Source organism: Mesocricetus auratus, unplaced genomic scaffold (genome assembly GCF_017639785.1).
Source record: "Mesocricetus auratus isolate SY011 unplaced genomic scaffold, BCM_Maur_2.0 Super-Scaffold_6730, whole genome shotgun sequence".
NCBI lineage: Eukaryota > Metazoa > Chordata > Mammalia > Rodentia > Cricetidae > Mesocricetus > Mesocricetus auratus.
Window position 1 is genome coordinate 112,805,909 of NW_024429184.1, and position 16,408 is coordinate 112,822,316.

General features: G+C 45.2%; 1 protein-coding gene across 2 annotated transcripts in view; it reads right to left on the reverse strand.

Annotated features, from left to right (window-relative positions):
- Positions 1-15,981, reverse strand: part of Sh3rf2 (SH3 domain containing ring finger 2) — a 99,080-nt gene extending 83,099 nt beyond the window's left edge. Inside the window, exon 1 of one of the 2 annotated variants that reach the window (XM_040741875.1) lies at positions 15,531-15,981. In XM_040741875.1, coding sequence (XP_040597809.1) covers positions 15,531-15,908 — 378 coding nt within the window. In that variant the 5' untranslated portion in view covers positions 15,909-15,981. The remainder of the gene's footprint in view (positions 1-15,530) is intronic. The other variant, XM_005069179.4, reaches the window with a different exon arrangement.
- Positions 15,982-16,408: the final 427 nt, after the last annotated feature.

Sequence of the window (16,408 nt, forward strand, 5' to 3'; positions counted from 1 at the left end):
AGTCAGTACCTACAGTTCTGTTGGAACTCTTTTCTTTGTAGAAGTTTGTTTACTCCCAAGGACTGCTTTTAACAATGGGCTCTTGGATGGGGGCTATAAACATGCTGCCTCCATCATGTGTTAGGAGACCTCACCACCTCCCAGAGTGTACCTGGAGGGTTAAGCTTCAGTGCCGGGTGACAGCTGGCTTCACTGTATATCATTGTAGATCATCCTCTCTTCCCCAGATGATGTCCCCTCTGCCCTGACAGCGTTCTTGTATCTTCTGAACAATCAGTGAGGGGACCCAAGTAAGAACACAGGTGTGTGTGTGTGTGTGTGTGTGTGTGTGTGTGTGTGTGTGTACGCGTGCGTGCGTGCGTGTTTCTACTTATTGTAACAGAATAGGTAACATACAACACACCACTCATCAGTCCTGAGGAATAACTGATATAGTCAAGGACTGACCCATGTTCATGAAACGTGTTAATAGAATTTTTTATTGCCATATATCCTATACACTTATCCACCTTATTTCACTGTGGGAGCCTTGTCCAAGGCCCAGTTGCTTTCTGTTTAAATCACCCACAAGTAAGCATGTTGGGGTTTTGTCCCCTAAAGCATCCCTGAAGGTTCAAGTCCCTCCAGCAAGGAGTGCCACACTTCCCCTGCAAAGAGCCGCTAGCCATTACAAGCTGAGGAACAACTCCTTAGCAGGCATGCTGTTCTTCGAAGGCTTTTAGGGAAAATATTTTTAGTTTCCATTTTGAAGAGTATATTTCCCTGTGTCTCTCTGTGTGTGTGTGTGTGTGTGTGTGTGTGTGTGTGTGTGTGTGTGTGTGTGTGTGTGTGTGTAGGACTGCCATAAATTAAGCACAGGGAAAGGAAGAAATTTTGCATTTCAGTAACAGTAGCAACTGATAATCATTAGTTATAAAAACTTATACTGAGCGTTCTCTGCAAACTAGACACTAAGCTAGGCACTAATATATAACCATGAAGATTCCAGAACATAAGAACCAGACTTACAGAGACCCTGCATGTGTGGTTGGGGAGTACCAAGATTTAAACTAGTAACAGGACTTGAGAGAAATGCACAAATGCATGGTAGGTTAAACAGCTGTGTGATAAACATACTCTTTGCACAGGCGAGATTTACCCTGAACCTATGGTGTGACGGTCTAGAGAAGGGGTTCTCAACTGCCTAATGCTGTGACCCTTTAATACAGTTCCTCATGGTGTGATGAACCCCAACCATAAAATTAGTTTTGTTGCTACTTCATAACTGTAATTTGCTAGTATTGTGAATCATAATGTAAAATATGTGTGTTTTCTGATGGTCTTAGGGAACTCCTGTGAAAGGGTTGTTTGACCCCCCAAGGGGTTGCAATTCACGTGTTGAGAACCACTGGTCTAGAGTGTGGAGTTGTAGTCAGTGTACATGAGTGGTCTTGCACACATGTCTCACTTCTCCTGAGTCTTAGTTTTCCTGTTGTGAAAAGGTATTGCTGAGGGATCAAGAAGGTACCTTCTTTTCTTAGTTTTTTTTTCTGAGAACTTTTAAATTAAAAATTTCCTTAAAATTATATGTATATTGATGTTTCTTCCACATACTCAAGGAGAACATTTATATTTGGAATGCTAGAATATTGAGAATGAGAATTTGAAACTTCCCTGAAACCATAGCTATTTTTCAGGTTTGTTAGGCTCAGATACATCTCAGTTCCATGGCTGCTTTTCAGCTGAGATGGGGTTGGAAACTGAGTTTCCTGACATTAGGCTTGGCTTCCTGCCACCTGCCCAGATGACAGGTTTCTGCAGGGATGGAACATAAATATTTTGCTCTAACTCTGCTTACATTTGGGGGGAAGCAGACTAGTTCTGGACCACAGCTTGTCATAACTCCTGATAAAATATCTCCCCCAGTTTCCCTCCCGTGCACATCTGATTTCCGGTTGACTTCTCTCTTTGCTCGCCTCATGCCGAGTTTCCCCAACATCTAGATCTTCTGTATATCCTTTCTGACTTTCTCCTCTATCTTCCTCTTTTATCAAACTTAATCTCTCCTCTTTTTATCGCCTTCTCTACTCACCTAGGGGCATTCTTATGATTGAGATTCTTACATTTCTTCTTACATTTCTGACCAGGCAGTTCTGGTTAAGACAACACATCATCCCTGGAGCTGGGATAGCTGAGGATGAAACTACGTTCTGGAAGCTTCTCAGAAGCATTGGCACGCAGAGGTGGGTGCCCGAAGGAAGCATCCAGCAATGGTAGATTGTGAAGGCTCCACAGGGTTCAGGAAAGCAACCTGTGGTCTTCCCTTGGTTGCCCTGCTCAGTGCATAGGCCTTAGATTCAGGCAGATCAGGTTCAAGTCCTGGCCCTGCCACTAACTCGCTGTTTTCTCATCTGCAAATGAGAGCATCTGCAGACCTCCAGGGATTAGTAGGGGAGTAAAGGAAGCCATGTTTGTTTTGCATGATGCCTGGAACATGGTTCCTGCTGTATGATTCCAGTCATTGTCAAGGTGACGATTAACCTCTGTATCCGTCCTTTTTCTAGCTTCTTCTGGTGCCCCTACCACGGCTCAAGCAATCAGAACCAACACTCCCCTGGACTAATTATGTTCAAGGTCTCTCCAGGTCTTGAGATGAGAATGGTAGAAGATAGGAGAGTCACACGCCAATCTCCAACCTAACTTGTGGTGGAAAAACCCAGACCTGAGAAAGCAATGAAGTCAGGTGGTGGTGATGCACTCATTTAAACCCAGAATTTGGGAGGCAGGGGCAGGCGAATCTCTGAGTTCGAGGCCAACCTGGTCTACAGAGCAAGTTCCAGGACAGCCAGAACTATACAAAGAAACTCTGTCTAGAAAACAAAAATAGTAATAATAATAATAATAATTAATAATAATAATAGTGTTTAATGCAAAACAGTTCTCTTTCCAGTATAAAGGGAACTAAGAAAGCAGGAATGGGAGAATTTCATCCTGTGACTATGCTGGTTCCTGCATCCTGTATGTAACCTTTATTTACTCTCAGGAGGGAGCTCAGATGTCTCCTTCATCCTCTCACCTGGTTCCACCCTCCTTTGAGGATAGAACCAGTGGCTCTAGCCATGGGAATTCTCCATTCCAAGGAGATACTTGAGTTTTGGAAGATCACCTCTGCTGTTCTCGAGAGAGAGTGGGGGAAGGGAACCTTTCTCTTTCCCTGATCCATTTTTCTTTTTTATTAAGCAAAAGTCCCAAATAAGATTTATCACCACCCTAGCTTTCTCATGTCCAACCGGCTTGTTAATATTGCAGATAAACACGATTCCTGAACACAGCCCTGCACAGTTCTATTCCTGTCCTGTGCCCAGTGATTCTTTCTCATTGCCTTGGTAACCAATTAAAATACTCTGATGTGTATGACGCTATCATTCCTGATTCTGCAAAAACCAGGACGACTACTCAGAGGACATGCTAGTCACCTGGTGCTCCTCTTGAGATCTGCTCTCTTCTGGTTTGATTTTTTTTTTTATCCTTCTGAAATCCAATTACCTTTGACTCCTCTGTAAGCACTTACATGCCTTTTCCAGTACACCTGGACCTAAGTCAAGAAACACCCTTGTCAACCAGAGAGAGGCTGACAGCAATTCTGGGAGAAAAATGAGTCCTATATATCCTTTCTGCTAGCCTCAGAGGGAAGCTAACAGGAGTTCTTCAGCCTTGAGGCTGATGAATCTGACTGTGGTTTCTTACAGTGTGGCAAACATTATGCATTCAATAACTACTTAGTGAGCACTGGTGGCAGTTGAGTGGCTGTGCTAGATACGGAGATAGATAGGACACTTTCTTACCCATGGAGCTTAAGATCAATGGGAAACACACAGGAGTGTGCAGGCTGACAGGTGCCATGGAGGCTCAGTGGGTAGCAAAGGGGGACTCTGGGAATCTCAGGAGGAGAGTAAGACTGACCTGGGGTGTGAGACAGAGGATTGGGTTCCCAGAGGAATGAAGGCTACACAGACCCACAAGTGATCCCAGCCACATGAGACCAACTTCCTGATTGGCACAATGTCTCATTTCTTGCCCTCCTATTTCTGGCCCTTTGATGGATGCCTTCAGCTTGGGTGGTCTGTTTTAAGATCTGTGTGATTATCTGCTTTATTTCTCCTTCTCCAGGCAATTGTCATCTTACTGGGGGAAGGGTTATATGGAATATTCTAAGTTGTTTAGACTCTTTCTCTTGACCCTGAATGCTTAAGTATATGAATGATACCTAAAGACACATCTTCCAAAGCCAGAAGCCTTGGGGCCAGGGGTTCAGGACTCAATACTCAGCATATATGCTTCAGTGTATTCTGAAGTTTGTAGGCTCAGTGTTATCCATCAGAGTTTAGATGATTAGCGACCCAGAGCATGTACATTAAAAAGGGTGCAACCTCAGAGATTGTGGGAGTGGCCAACCAATGACTGGTCCTGTCTGAGACCCAATGCCGTGAGAGTGATCCCCACTGGATACTGCCTGGAGGGTCTCATTTCCTGAGGCTGAGAGGCTGGGTGTCTCAGAGACTTAGGATGGAACCAAAAACTATTGGAAAAGAAAATGTCAACCTAATGATGCCTAACAATATACTCTGCTATACTCACAGACTGGTGAGTACCCCATTTGTCATCAGAGAGGCTTCATCCAGCAACTGATGGGAAGAGATGCAGAGACCCACAGCCAAACATCAGACTGAGCTTGGCCAATCCTGCTGAAGAGAGGGAGGAAGGATTGTACAAGCCAGAGGGGTCAAGGACATGAAAACCCACAGAAACTAAGAAAGACACACACAACAAAAAACAACCTTTGTCAATACAAGGTAGGAGAGTCCTTCAAAATTCCTACTTCACAGAAAAGTCTGTCAGATATTCTAGGCCTGTAGGTTGAAGACAGATGCCCCAATGTTGCGGAGGAAACTTAGCTGACTGTCCAAGAAATCAGCTGTTTCTGTCATTTCTATAGTTTTGGAAGTTGTTTGCTCTGCACTTCCTGTTTACTCAGGTAATATTATATCCTTCTCAGGTATCTGGTGGAGATGAAGATGAGATAGTTATAGTTTTCCTTGTCACCAAATTCAGAAAAGAAACTTACATAAGAGATGTAAAGTAAATTAGGTACAAAACTTTGAACTCACTAAGATAGGATAGATAATAGAATATTTTTTCTGAGTTTGCCAAATGCAAATGGACTGGACATTGTCAATGTAATTCTTTTTTTTTTTGTTAATGTAATTCTTACCTGATAATTGTTTTCAATGTATATGTTTTACCGTGTTAGAGTCAAAATCTTCCCTTTTTATTAAGACAAAATGGAGGAAATATTGTTGTGTGATATTTTGATTGTATTCTGATGCTTCCAAGACTGACAATAAAGTTTGTTTTGAATCAGAAAAAAAAAGGAAAAGAGAACCCACAGAAACAACTAACCTGGGCTTATAGGAACTCACAGAGACTGAACCAACAACTAGGGAGCCTGCTGAGCTATGGCCTCTACATATATGTGACAGTTGTATAGTTTGGTCTATTTGTGGGACTCCTAACAGGGGAGCAGGGCTGTTCCTAATGCCTTTGCTGACTTTTGGGGATGTATTCCTTATACTGGATTGCTTTTCCCAGCCTTAATACAAGGGGAGGTGCTGAGTCCTACACTAACTTGCTATGCTATGCTTTGCTGATACCTATGGGAGGCCTGCCCCTTTCTGAACTGAAACAGAGGAGGAATGGATTTGGCGAAAAGGAGGCATAGAGGGGAGGTTGGGGGAGGGAATGGGAGGGGAGGAGGGAAAGGAAACTGATGAGGATGTAAAATAAATAAATAAATAAATTTAATTTAAAAGAAGGTGCGATGACCTAAGTCACTTCCTTGAATTCTCCCATAGCTACTTCGGATATGCTAAAATGTGACCTGTAGCTATATTCTACTGTTAAAATAATAATATCAACACCAGCCGAGCCTGGAACTACCATGTATAAAGCAGAGATGCCAGTAGCACTAATGTCAGTGGAGAGTCTTTGGGCTGGAGAGATGACTCAGCAGTTAAGAGCATTGGTCGCTCTTCTAGAGAACCTGGGTTTAATTCCCAGCAGCTACATGGCACAATTGTTTGTAACTCCAGTTCTAGGGGCTCCGATTCCCTCTTTTGGCTTGACAGGCACTGTAGGCACTTGGAGCACATGCAGGCGAAACATCCATACACATAACAATGAATTCGTTCTTACAAATTGAAGACATATTAAATGAGAATTTGTGGGTTGAGGTGCTTCGCCCCAGGAATTACATGCAGGCAATCTACTCTACACAGACTGTGCCGGCCGAGTGGACCAATCCCTGCCCTGTGCTATCTCAGCACACTGTGCTACTTTCAGGGTTTATTAACGGCATCACCACGGCTGGTGTATATGGCCTTTGAGGACAAGGGTCATGTTTCATTTGCTTTCATTTTCACTGAGGTCAAAGAGAAAGGCTTCATGTACCTACAGGAGCTTAAAATATGATAGGCCCCGTGTTAGATGATTCCTAGATTTTTTTTTCTTGATTTATCCTCCAAGTGGAACTAGGATGCCATTTTCTTTAATGTGTGGGTGCAGGTGTGTGGCGGTCAGAGGACCATCTCAGGCGTCATTCCCAGGAAGGACATCTTCTTCTTTAAGTCAGGGTCTCTTGGGTTGGAGAGATGGCTCAGCGGTTAAGAGCACTGACTGCTTTTCCAGAGGACCCAGGTTCAATTCCCAGCACACACATGTCAGCTCACAACTGTCATCTGAAACTCCAGTTCCAGAGTTTCTGATACCCTCATACAGACATATATGAGGGTAAAATACCAATGCACATGAAATGAAAGTAAACAAAATTTTAAGTTATATGCATAGAAGACAGGGTCTCTCACTGGGCTGGGGCTCGCCAGTTAGGTCAGGGAGCCCTGAGGGGTGTCTTGCCTCTGTCTCCCCAGTATACCACCATGGGTAAGGTTTTGATAAGGGTGATCACAGTGCAGAAATAGCCATTTAGCTGATGAATGGGATAGCGATTTTAACAGGTACATGTGGCTACCTGGATGAGCATAGCCACAGTTAAGCTTGCTGGGAGCTAGTCCATTGGCTGGGTACTTTATAAAGACCATCTCATTGACAGTTCTCCAAGTCATTCTGTGAGGTGTGCCCTGCTATTTCGATTTGATACCATCAGTTCTCAGAGTTGCTAAGTAACTTACGCAGGAGCACACAACCAGTACATGCCAGCCCAGGGCCTTTCTTCTGAGTCACAACGCTATCCTATTTGCTTATCTTAGGGAAACTCTAATCAGAAGTAACAGAAAAATTGAAATATGTATTTTAAAATGCTACTAAGACATCTGTTCCCACAGACACAGATACAGGTATACACACACACACACACACACACACACACACAGATACACACAGACACACTCATAAACGAGAGGTAGGGAGACCTACACACATATCAGGTGCTGGGTGAAGGAACTCAGGAGAATTATTTTGGAGCCTATATGCTTGTGTGACTAACTGCCAATTAACTCTGATGAAGTATTCTTACCAAGAACTAAGGAGTGCTTTTGGATTCCTGGTGTATAACAAAGGAGGTTAGCTGTATGCAGAGTGGCAGTGACCCATGTGATTTTGAACTTGACCCACCATGTTTTCAACAGAGTGATGCTGGTCCATTAGAAAGGTATTTAAAGAGGTGACTCATGTCAGGAGCGTTTCAGGCACCCTGTGTGCTTTGCGCCTAATATAGTGTACAGCTCATTCCTCACATAGCTCTGTAATGGCTTAATGCATGAAGGGCCCATTTCTGCCCCAGCAGGAGCTAGCCCATGGTTCCGCGAAGTCTACCAGAGCCATGAACTCATTTATGTATTTACTCTAACTTTCAATAAACATGGTGGAGTCTAACCATGGGTTAGGCCTGTAGGCTAGGAGCTCCGAGCACAGTATTGACGGATGAGTTTTGTGTTCTCTTGGTGTCTTGGAGAAGATTGGAGACTCGACAGAAATCTGAGATGAATTCAGCGAGGAGTTCCTAATGTGACTTGTCTGGACAGGGCCTGTGAGCGGCGAGCACTGAGGAACACTGTGGCAACACTTAGTAGTCTGGCTTCTGAGCTGGAGCTGTGGGGCTGCGCACTGGCCGACAGAGCCCACGCAGCGAGAAGCTGCTCTCAAAGGACCGTGTCCTGTGCTGCTCTGTCGCTTGCTCTGGGTGCTGCGCCGGCGTTCCCAGGAGTTGGGTTAATTAGGTGACCTGACCTGACCGTGTGAACAGTACAGAACGGCTCTGCCTCCTGCTGCTTCTCCATTTCCCAACGGGCTCAGGCACCCCTTGGAGCACTGTTTAGCTGTATCTCATTTGGCCGTATCAAATCCGTCAAGTCTCTGCTGATACAACCGAAAGGCCTCATGTTGACATGCAGCCAGTTTGGCATGGCTCTTGGAGAGACTGTACCACAGGGAGCAACTGACATACCCCTTCCAAGCGGTATCTAGTCACCCCGATAAGAAGGCAGGACACCCTGCTCTCTCCGTCTGTTTCCTCCTCCTCCTCCAGCTTCCATTCAGCACGTCTTTATCCTGCCTTTCTTGTAGCCACATGTGCAGGAAGAAAAGACCCCGCCTTTCCATCCCTTGGCCCCATGCTCCTTCAACCTTTAAAATGCCTGTCTCGGTTAGGATGTTTCTTTGTATTGACCAAGCTTCATTCCCCTCAAAATGATTTGCCTCACTACCCAGCAGTCTAAGTCTTCTTTGTCTAAATCAACTTCATTGGATTACAACATAATAAAGATGTATCCGTTTAAGTATATAGGATGATGAATTTTTGTCGACTTACAATTATACTTAACATCTTCATTAACCTAAAATCTGATGTGTCTTACAGTGAGCATCTATGGTTGTCTTTTTTCCCCCCATATTCTATAAGTACACAAATAGTATGTCTTACAATGGATATCATCTTACAATCAGTATCTGATTTATACACAGACACACTTGTTATATACAGGTTTGTGTTTTTGTATGCTGATAGCTGGGTTTCTAGCCAATCAGAGTTGGAGAGTTGGCCCTGGGAAGCCGATATTCTTACTTTGCAGTGTAGGTTGCCAGAGCTCCTGTGGCTGGAAATTGGTAGGGGCTAACTACCTCAGAGAATGGTCATAGTAGATTTCAGAGTTGTTTAAAAATATGGTCTGTGCCGTGACTGAGCATAGGTACTCTGAGACAGCCCTCTCCCAAGCTTGTTCTATTACTAAGGTCTTGATGAAAGAAAGGAGAAAGTGATGTGGTATCATTGAAACTAGGAAATGAGTTTACTAGAGTGCCACAAGCCTCCAGTGCTGGCTGCTTGGGAGGCCGAGGCAAGGGGACTGCAGGCTCAAGGCCCACCTGGGGCAGAGTGAACTCAAAACGAGCAGGGTGATTTATCAAGAACTTTCCCCAAAATGAGAAACAGCAAGGAGGGGTGTAGTTCAGTAACAGAGCACTTGCTAGGTGTGTATGAGGCCCTTGGTTCAATTTCCAGCACCAAAGAGGAGGAGGAGGAGTTTGGGAAGTGGTTTTTATGACCATCTTCCACTTAGAGATTCCCAGTTCATTAGAGGTTAAAGTAAGTCTTTTGAAATCTGAACAACATTCTGAAAAGAACTTGATAGCTGTGATGTTTGACTCTGGAGCTCTGTGGGACATCCATTGAGGGTTTACAGCTCATATGTGTGAAAGGCTGGTCTCTGCAGTAAGCAAAAATGAGAAGAATGCAAAAGATAGGATAGCGTGATTTATCTTGTTTGAACAGAACCGTGGATTGGGTCAGATGAGGCTGCTCTTCATGGGTCATGAGCTACACAAGTACTTTCTCTCCTGAGCCTCTTTAGAGTGCGACGAGACATGTGTGCAGCAACCTTTCATAAGCAGAAAGAAAAACAACACAAAAATACGCATATGCTAATCCTGGGGTGGTGTTTCCCTGGCGGTGGATAATTGATGTTGACTAAGGGGAATTTCATGCCCCACCCACCCATCTCAGAGCTGAGGCCTCCCTTGGGGGAATGAGCCAGATACCTTTCACCAACTGAAGCAGGCCATGCAACCCTGGGCTCACTAAAACAGGGAGGAGCACCGTGCCAGAATCACCCTGATCATCAGGCCTACTGCAGAGAGTCCTTCCCATCACTGCAATGCTCCTGAGAACACCAAGGGGAGAGGAAATCAGAGGAGGCCTGCTGGGGATCAGGCAACACCAAGAACAGCGTGCAGGCCACACTCACTTTTTCAGTACCACTCGAAAATTTATCGTACGGTATGTTGACTATTTTCTTGGTGTTCATTTCTAAGATTTTAGGGCATACATGTTACACTACTACCTCCATCAAGACTCACAGTAATAGTGTCATGCCACGGAATTCCTCACATTGCTCCTGCACGGCCACACCTGTCCCAGGCCCACAAACCCTGGGGTCTACTGATGGGCTGTCCCAATAGCTCTGACTTTGAGAACACACTTTCCTTTGACATTCCCACAAAAAACCCTTTACTTAATTTTTTCAATATCTGTGTATATACCTCAATACCCCAGCACCAGAAGACTTTTCTATTTTTTATTATATTTAATTTTTTTTCTTTTTATCTGAGTACAGTTTCCCCTTCCTCTGCTCCTCCCAGTTGATCCTCATCTCCTTTCCCATCTGGATCTACTCCCTTTCTGTCTTTCATTAGAAAGGAACAGGTTCCTAGGAGATAGCAACAAAATATGACAAATTAAAAGATAAGATAAAATGAAAACCATCACATCGAAGTTGGACAAGCCAAGTCAACAGAAGAATGAAAGAGCTCCAAGGGAAGGCACAAGAATCAGAGTCCCACTCGTGTACACACTCAGGACAGAAAGGTACTGCACTGAAAGCTACAGGATACTGCAGAGGACCCTAGTGCAGACTGGTGTAGACCCTGTGATTGCCGCTGTGGTCTCTGTGTGCTCATGCAAGCGTTGCCTGGTTGCTTTAGAAGGTCTTGTTTTAGAAGCAGGCTTTTCTGTGGCAGTTCTTTATCATTTACTGCTGCTAACATGTTTTAGCACCTGTTGGGTACCAGGCACTTGTGCTAAGTTCTCAATACACATTATCACATTTTAGCTTCATAATGACCCTGTGCTGTATGCACGCCATCATTATCTCTGTTTTACAATACAGAAACTGAGGATGACAGATGTTCAGCGACTTGCCTAAGACTTCACAGCTAACAAACAGTAAATCCCAGCAGGAAGGCAGCTGCACGTGAACAGAAATCCTTGAACACAGCAACGAAAGGGAGAATAGATTATAAGTAGGAACCGGTGCATCGAGGGCACATGACAGCAGTGACATTCCAGACCCTATGTTATTCCAAAGTTGTTTGCAAATGAATATGAGTGAAGCCGGAGACTCACCCGTGTCTACCTACTTGAATCTTTCCACCTGCGACATATGGTTGTCCCAGGTGTCACCTGTCTGCTGTTTTTAGGGACTGGAATGATTTCATCTCTTTGCACGTTTAGCAAAACCCACCATCTGTATTACCACTTAGAACACATCTGAGACCCAAGAAAGGGCCTCGGCTGCCTTGTGGTTTCTGCCCAACCTCAGCTCCCTCGGGTGCTTTCTGACCTCTTTTCCTGCTCCTCAGCTGCTTGCAACAGCAGCTGCATAAGTTTCTATGACAAAATCACCTGGTCTCTGTGTGGTGACAGCAGGTGTGTTCTCGCTGATACAGGGTGTGATTGCCACAATGCTTAACAATGTAGGGAGAAAGTCACCCTGAGAGACCCAGGGTGGTGACAGTTGTGGTGGGGGAAGAGAGAGTTGAAGAGAAAAGAAAAAAAATGCCAAGTTAATGAAGGTGAAACAGATATTTGCTTTCTATGTATGGTTTTCATTAGTTTTTTAAAACTATTCAGAGAAGTGAAGTCTGTAAGCTTTCTCCCTCCTACCAGTCCCCGGCCCCTTAAGTGCTCTGGAGTGGACCTTCAAGGCCAACAGAGCTGGGAAGTCACATGCCTGAATTATGGGCCAATAGATCATTTGGAAGACAACTGCACAAGCCACATAATCAGGGCACCAAGAACCATTTCTAGGTGGCACCTAACTCACAAAAGGGTAAGAGAGGGTGTGCGATTTTGAGTAGAAAGTGTTGAGTCACTTCAACAACAATCACAGCTAATATTTATTGAGCATTCAATGTGAGCCAGTCAATGCACTAAGAGTTAATGGCTGTGAATCATCTCATTTGTATCTCACAACAGCTCTCTGAGGCAGGCACGACTATTATCTTCAATTTGCTGATGGAGAACTGAAGGCCCTGAGGTTTAAGTGACTCAGTCAAAGTACACAACCATTGAAGGAACAGACTTGGGGTTTGGGCTTTTAATTTCTCAAAACCTCTATTACCTGTCTTAATTCAAAAATATTATTAAGCAGAATGAGGAACAAAATAGATAAACTCTTTGGCAATTCATAATCCTTTTGAAGGCTTGTCTAATGCCTTCGGCTTGGTTGCACTGAACTAAGAGCCAGAGGGATTTTTACCATAAGGAGCCCACCAGAGCTGGGTGGAAATATTGCATGCTGTGAAAGCCTGCAGCCACTTCTCAAGTTTTTTCTTTGCACAATCAGCTTGGGAGGGATGTAGAGGTGTAGGCACAATGGGCTAATTTTTCTCTCTCTTGGGTTGGCAGCATGAGGTGTGACTATTGGTTCCACCCTAGCATACTTGCTGGCACAACAGGCATCAGGCCTCTTGGAGCCAACAAGGAGATCTTGATGAGCTTGTTTGGTGGATGAGCCTGGGCGAGCAGAGCAGACTTTGGGCTTAGAAAACTCGTGAGTAGGAAGTTAAATGAACTCCGTCAGCGTGCCAGGCACTGAAGGAGGCCTATGAAAGAGGTGTTTTACAAAATGGTACCCTGTGACAACAGATTATTTTCCCTGCTCAGGGGAGTACTTAGACTTGGTATTACTCCAGTCTGGGTTCACCATAGACTCATGTTTAATAACAATGCCTGTTCCGATTTCCTGCAAGGGCTATAACTCCTGTGTTTTGCAGAATGCCTCACACACGGCAGGGCACACTAAACAGCCAATAGTGATGTTTACTGTGATAACGATCTTCCGATGCCTTTCATCCAAGGCTCCTAGAGTGCTATGCAAACACTAATTAGTTAGGTGTCAAGGTGGCTCTAGGTTTTTATAATACATTTTCCCATTTTACAGAATTTTAAATTGAGACCCAGGCAACTTAAGTGGCTTGTCCAAAGTCATACTGCACGTTTAAATTGATGATAATGAGGTGCTTCCCATTTCCCTGGCAGATGTTTTCCATGGTGACACAGCAGGTTGCAAAGATAACTTCAGTGTCTTAGAGAAGGGATGAGGGTAGGAAATATTACAAGCTGTTGGCTCAGTTGGATAAACTGAGGCAGAGAAGGTAAATAACTCCAGGGGATTTGAGTGGTGTTCCAAGTCCACTCTCAGAGTGCAGCATCCATCCATGCCTTAACTGGAAGGCATGATTCTTTCATACTTGCAGGAGAGACAGTTATATTTTTACAAACAGAAACAAGTTGTAGAGTGTCAGTATAGTAACATCCAGGAATGGGTTTGTTCTTAGCACCTTCAAGAGACAGGAGGCATGAGATGAACATTTCAAAGGAAGAAACGAATGAATGGGGTGATAGTGGTGGTGTACCAGCTCCTCTCTGAAAAACCCATTTAGAAACTCTCTGGAAGCATGAGCCCTCAAGGACTTGAGTCTGTGCGTCAGCCAGATGACAGGCCTAGGTCCAGGGTAGCTTGGTGAATAGGCATAGGTGTCTGTCTCTTGTCCCAGGTTCCAAGTCCCCATGAAGAGGTCCAAGGACACCCACCATTTTAACATCTTACTATTTTCTGCTCTCAATCCCCGTGGTGGAGGAGGACTCTGAATCTTGGATGGTGCAACCCCCTGGCAACTGTGTATGCACATGGGGAAAGATGAAAACCTGAACAGAAGTTTGCAAAACTTATAGGGGCCCTGTCTTCTTCCATGAAACATTTCCTTAGTGAATGATGACCCTCTTCTGAAAGGCAAGTCAGTCTTTTATAGAGAAGGGGAAAGAAGACTGAGTGTTAGGAATTCAAGGGTGACTTGCCAACCCAGAGACAGATGTCTTTTCTCTTAACAAGGCAGGTTTGAATGGTTTGTTCTCCACCCTACTCTACCCTTGCAGGCCTGTGGATTCTGAATGATTGAGCAGCCTTACAGAGGAGTGAGTGCCCATCCCTTTTCTGGAATGCGTTCACCTATGGAAGCACAACAGCAATAAAAAAATCTTCAGTGAAGAAACCACGCCAACTTCCCGCTCTCATTTTTGAATATTTACACACAGCCCTACCACATGGGTGGCTTAAAGGTGCAGTGAACTCCAAGAGACTTAACTCTCAGAAGAAAACTTTAGTGAACATCTGTGAGTGCACACTGCAGACCTCTTCCGGGTGAGGAGGGGGCCCAGTGCCAAATGCTCCCGCCCACCACCACTCTTCAGAGCGGTCTTGGGACCCTGTTGCCAGCATTAAAGCATGCTTCAGATGGGACGTCAAGTAATGCATCTTTGATTGCTTAAGTAGGCCAACAATCTAAGCCATAGCTTTGTATCCATTTCGGTCCACGGAGTCCAGGGATGACATTGCAAATAATACCCTGGACTCACAGGACTGCATCCTCCTCCTGAGACAAGCTCCTGCACAGCCGCCCAGATAAGTCCTCTGGGTGTGCTATCAGGGGTAGACAGAGGAACATGGGAGGCTTTTACTCAGTAATCTGTATGGTTTGACTGGGTCTGTACTGTAGCCCTCACCCAGCATGCATTTTGTGTGTTCTCTTCCCTCTGTAGACACTCATTGCTCTGTTCCTATATCATCTATCCTATTACATATTCCAGCCTTTGCCACCAGTCAGTCCATTCATATAGACACTTCCCTCCCGTGTGATTCCGGGTGTCAAGTATCTGGATAGCTTCAAACAGATTAGGAGTGATCCTCAATACGACACTTTATCACAAGGGATGGGAAGACAGATTTAGATAGAACTCAAGCAACACCGGATACATGGAAACTTCTCCGAAGTCTCAAAAGCAACCTGCAGTTGAATTTGTTTTCTATATTCCTCACTTGCAGGGTGCTTTCCATACACTGGTCTGGCGCCTTAGCAGCAGAACTAAAGGATTTTCTGTAAGTACTTTCCTCATTCAACAACCTCAGGACAGGAACCAAAGAGACTAGCAAGCATTACAAATTCTGAGGCGAATTGTCAGGTGGAATAGATAGTCTCAGTGTTCCCGTTGTGTCTCAGTAAAGTGATCACAGCTGACCCAACTGGAGAATCATCTCCAGCACTCTGGTGAAGTCTGTCTATATGAAGGAACCCTGTTCCCTAGCTCTCGGCATACACACGACCAACCTCCAAATGCACATGATAGGAGCAAACAAGTTTTCTCTTACCCCATCCATGTGGATCCTGACACTGGGCGCCAGCCGGAAAGGGCTGGCTTGTAGACTCCCGGGGCTGGTCTTGCTTTTCCTGCTGTCCTGCAAGGTCAGTATTCGAGGCCTGCGAAAGGAGCCCCGTTTCCAGGAGTTCTGCCCAGAGCGCACACCATCCAGCAGACGCACCAGCAACAGGTTGGCTGGCAGAGCCTCGATGCTGCAGAACACCAGGGTCCTGCATTCCGGGCACCGCAGCTCCTTGTGGGCCTTGAAAATCCTCTGTAGACATGGTTTGCAGAAGGTGTGCTGGCAGGGGAGTACTTTGGCTGTGACATCGAGCTTTTCAAAGCACACAGGGCACTCCAAGAGATCAAGTAACGTCAAATCATCCATTTTATTTTAAAACTCCAGTCCCGACCTGGAGAAGCAGGGTTCACATTGTAGTGGCAGCCGAGCTGAGGGGGCAGAGCCAGCCTTTCGGGAGCATCAGAATTCCCTGCCTGTTTGAAGGAAGGAGGAAAAAAAATGTAACTGCCCTGAGAGGTGTGTCCCACCTACATGGAGGCAGTGTCTTGAGAGGCAGCTGCAAGCACTTTGTTCCGGGAGCTTCAAGTGACTCACTCTGATTCAGTCTTGCAGGTTAGAAGACTTGTGCCTGCTGCCAGGATCCGAGGGAGCACGGCACAGTGACTGAGCGCTCATCGCCTCTGAGCAGAGGGCCCCAGCAAGGAGAGAAAAAGGGCACGCTCCGGCAGGGAGCTGTTTCTCTCCCGGGAGGACTGGAGGATTGCTTTCTCCTGCCTGGCTCACAGTCTTAACTCAGACTAAGGCCCTGACAACAATGTCTGTGAGGCTATGCACCTACCTTCCCTTCCTCCCCCCCCAGATCAACT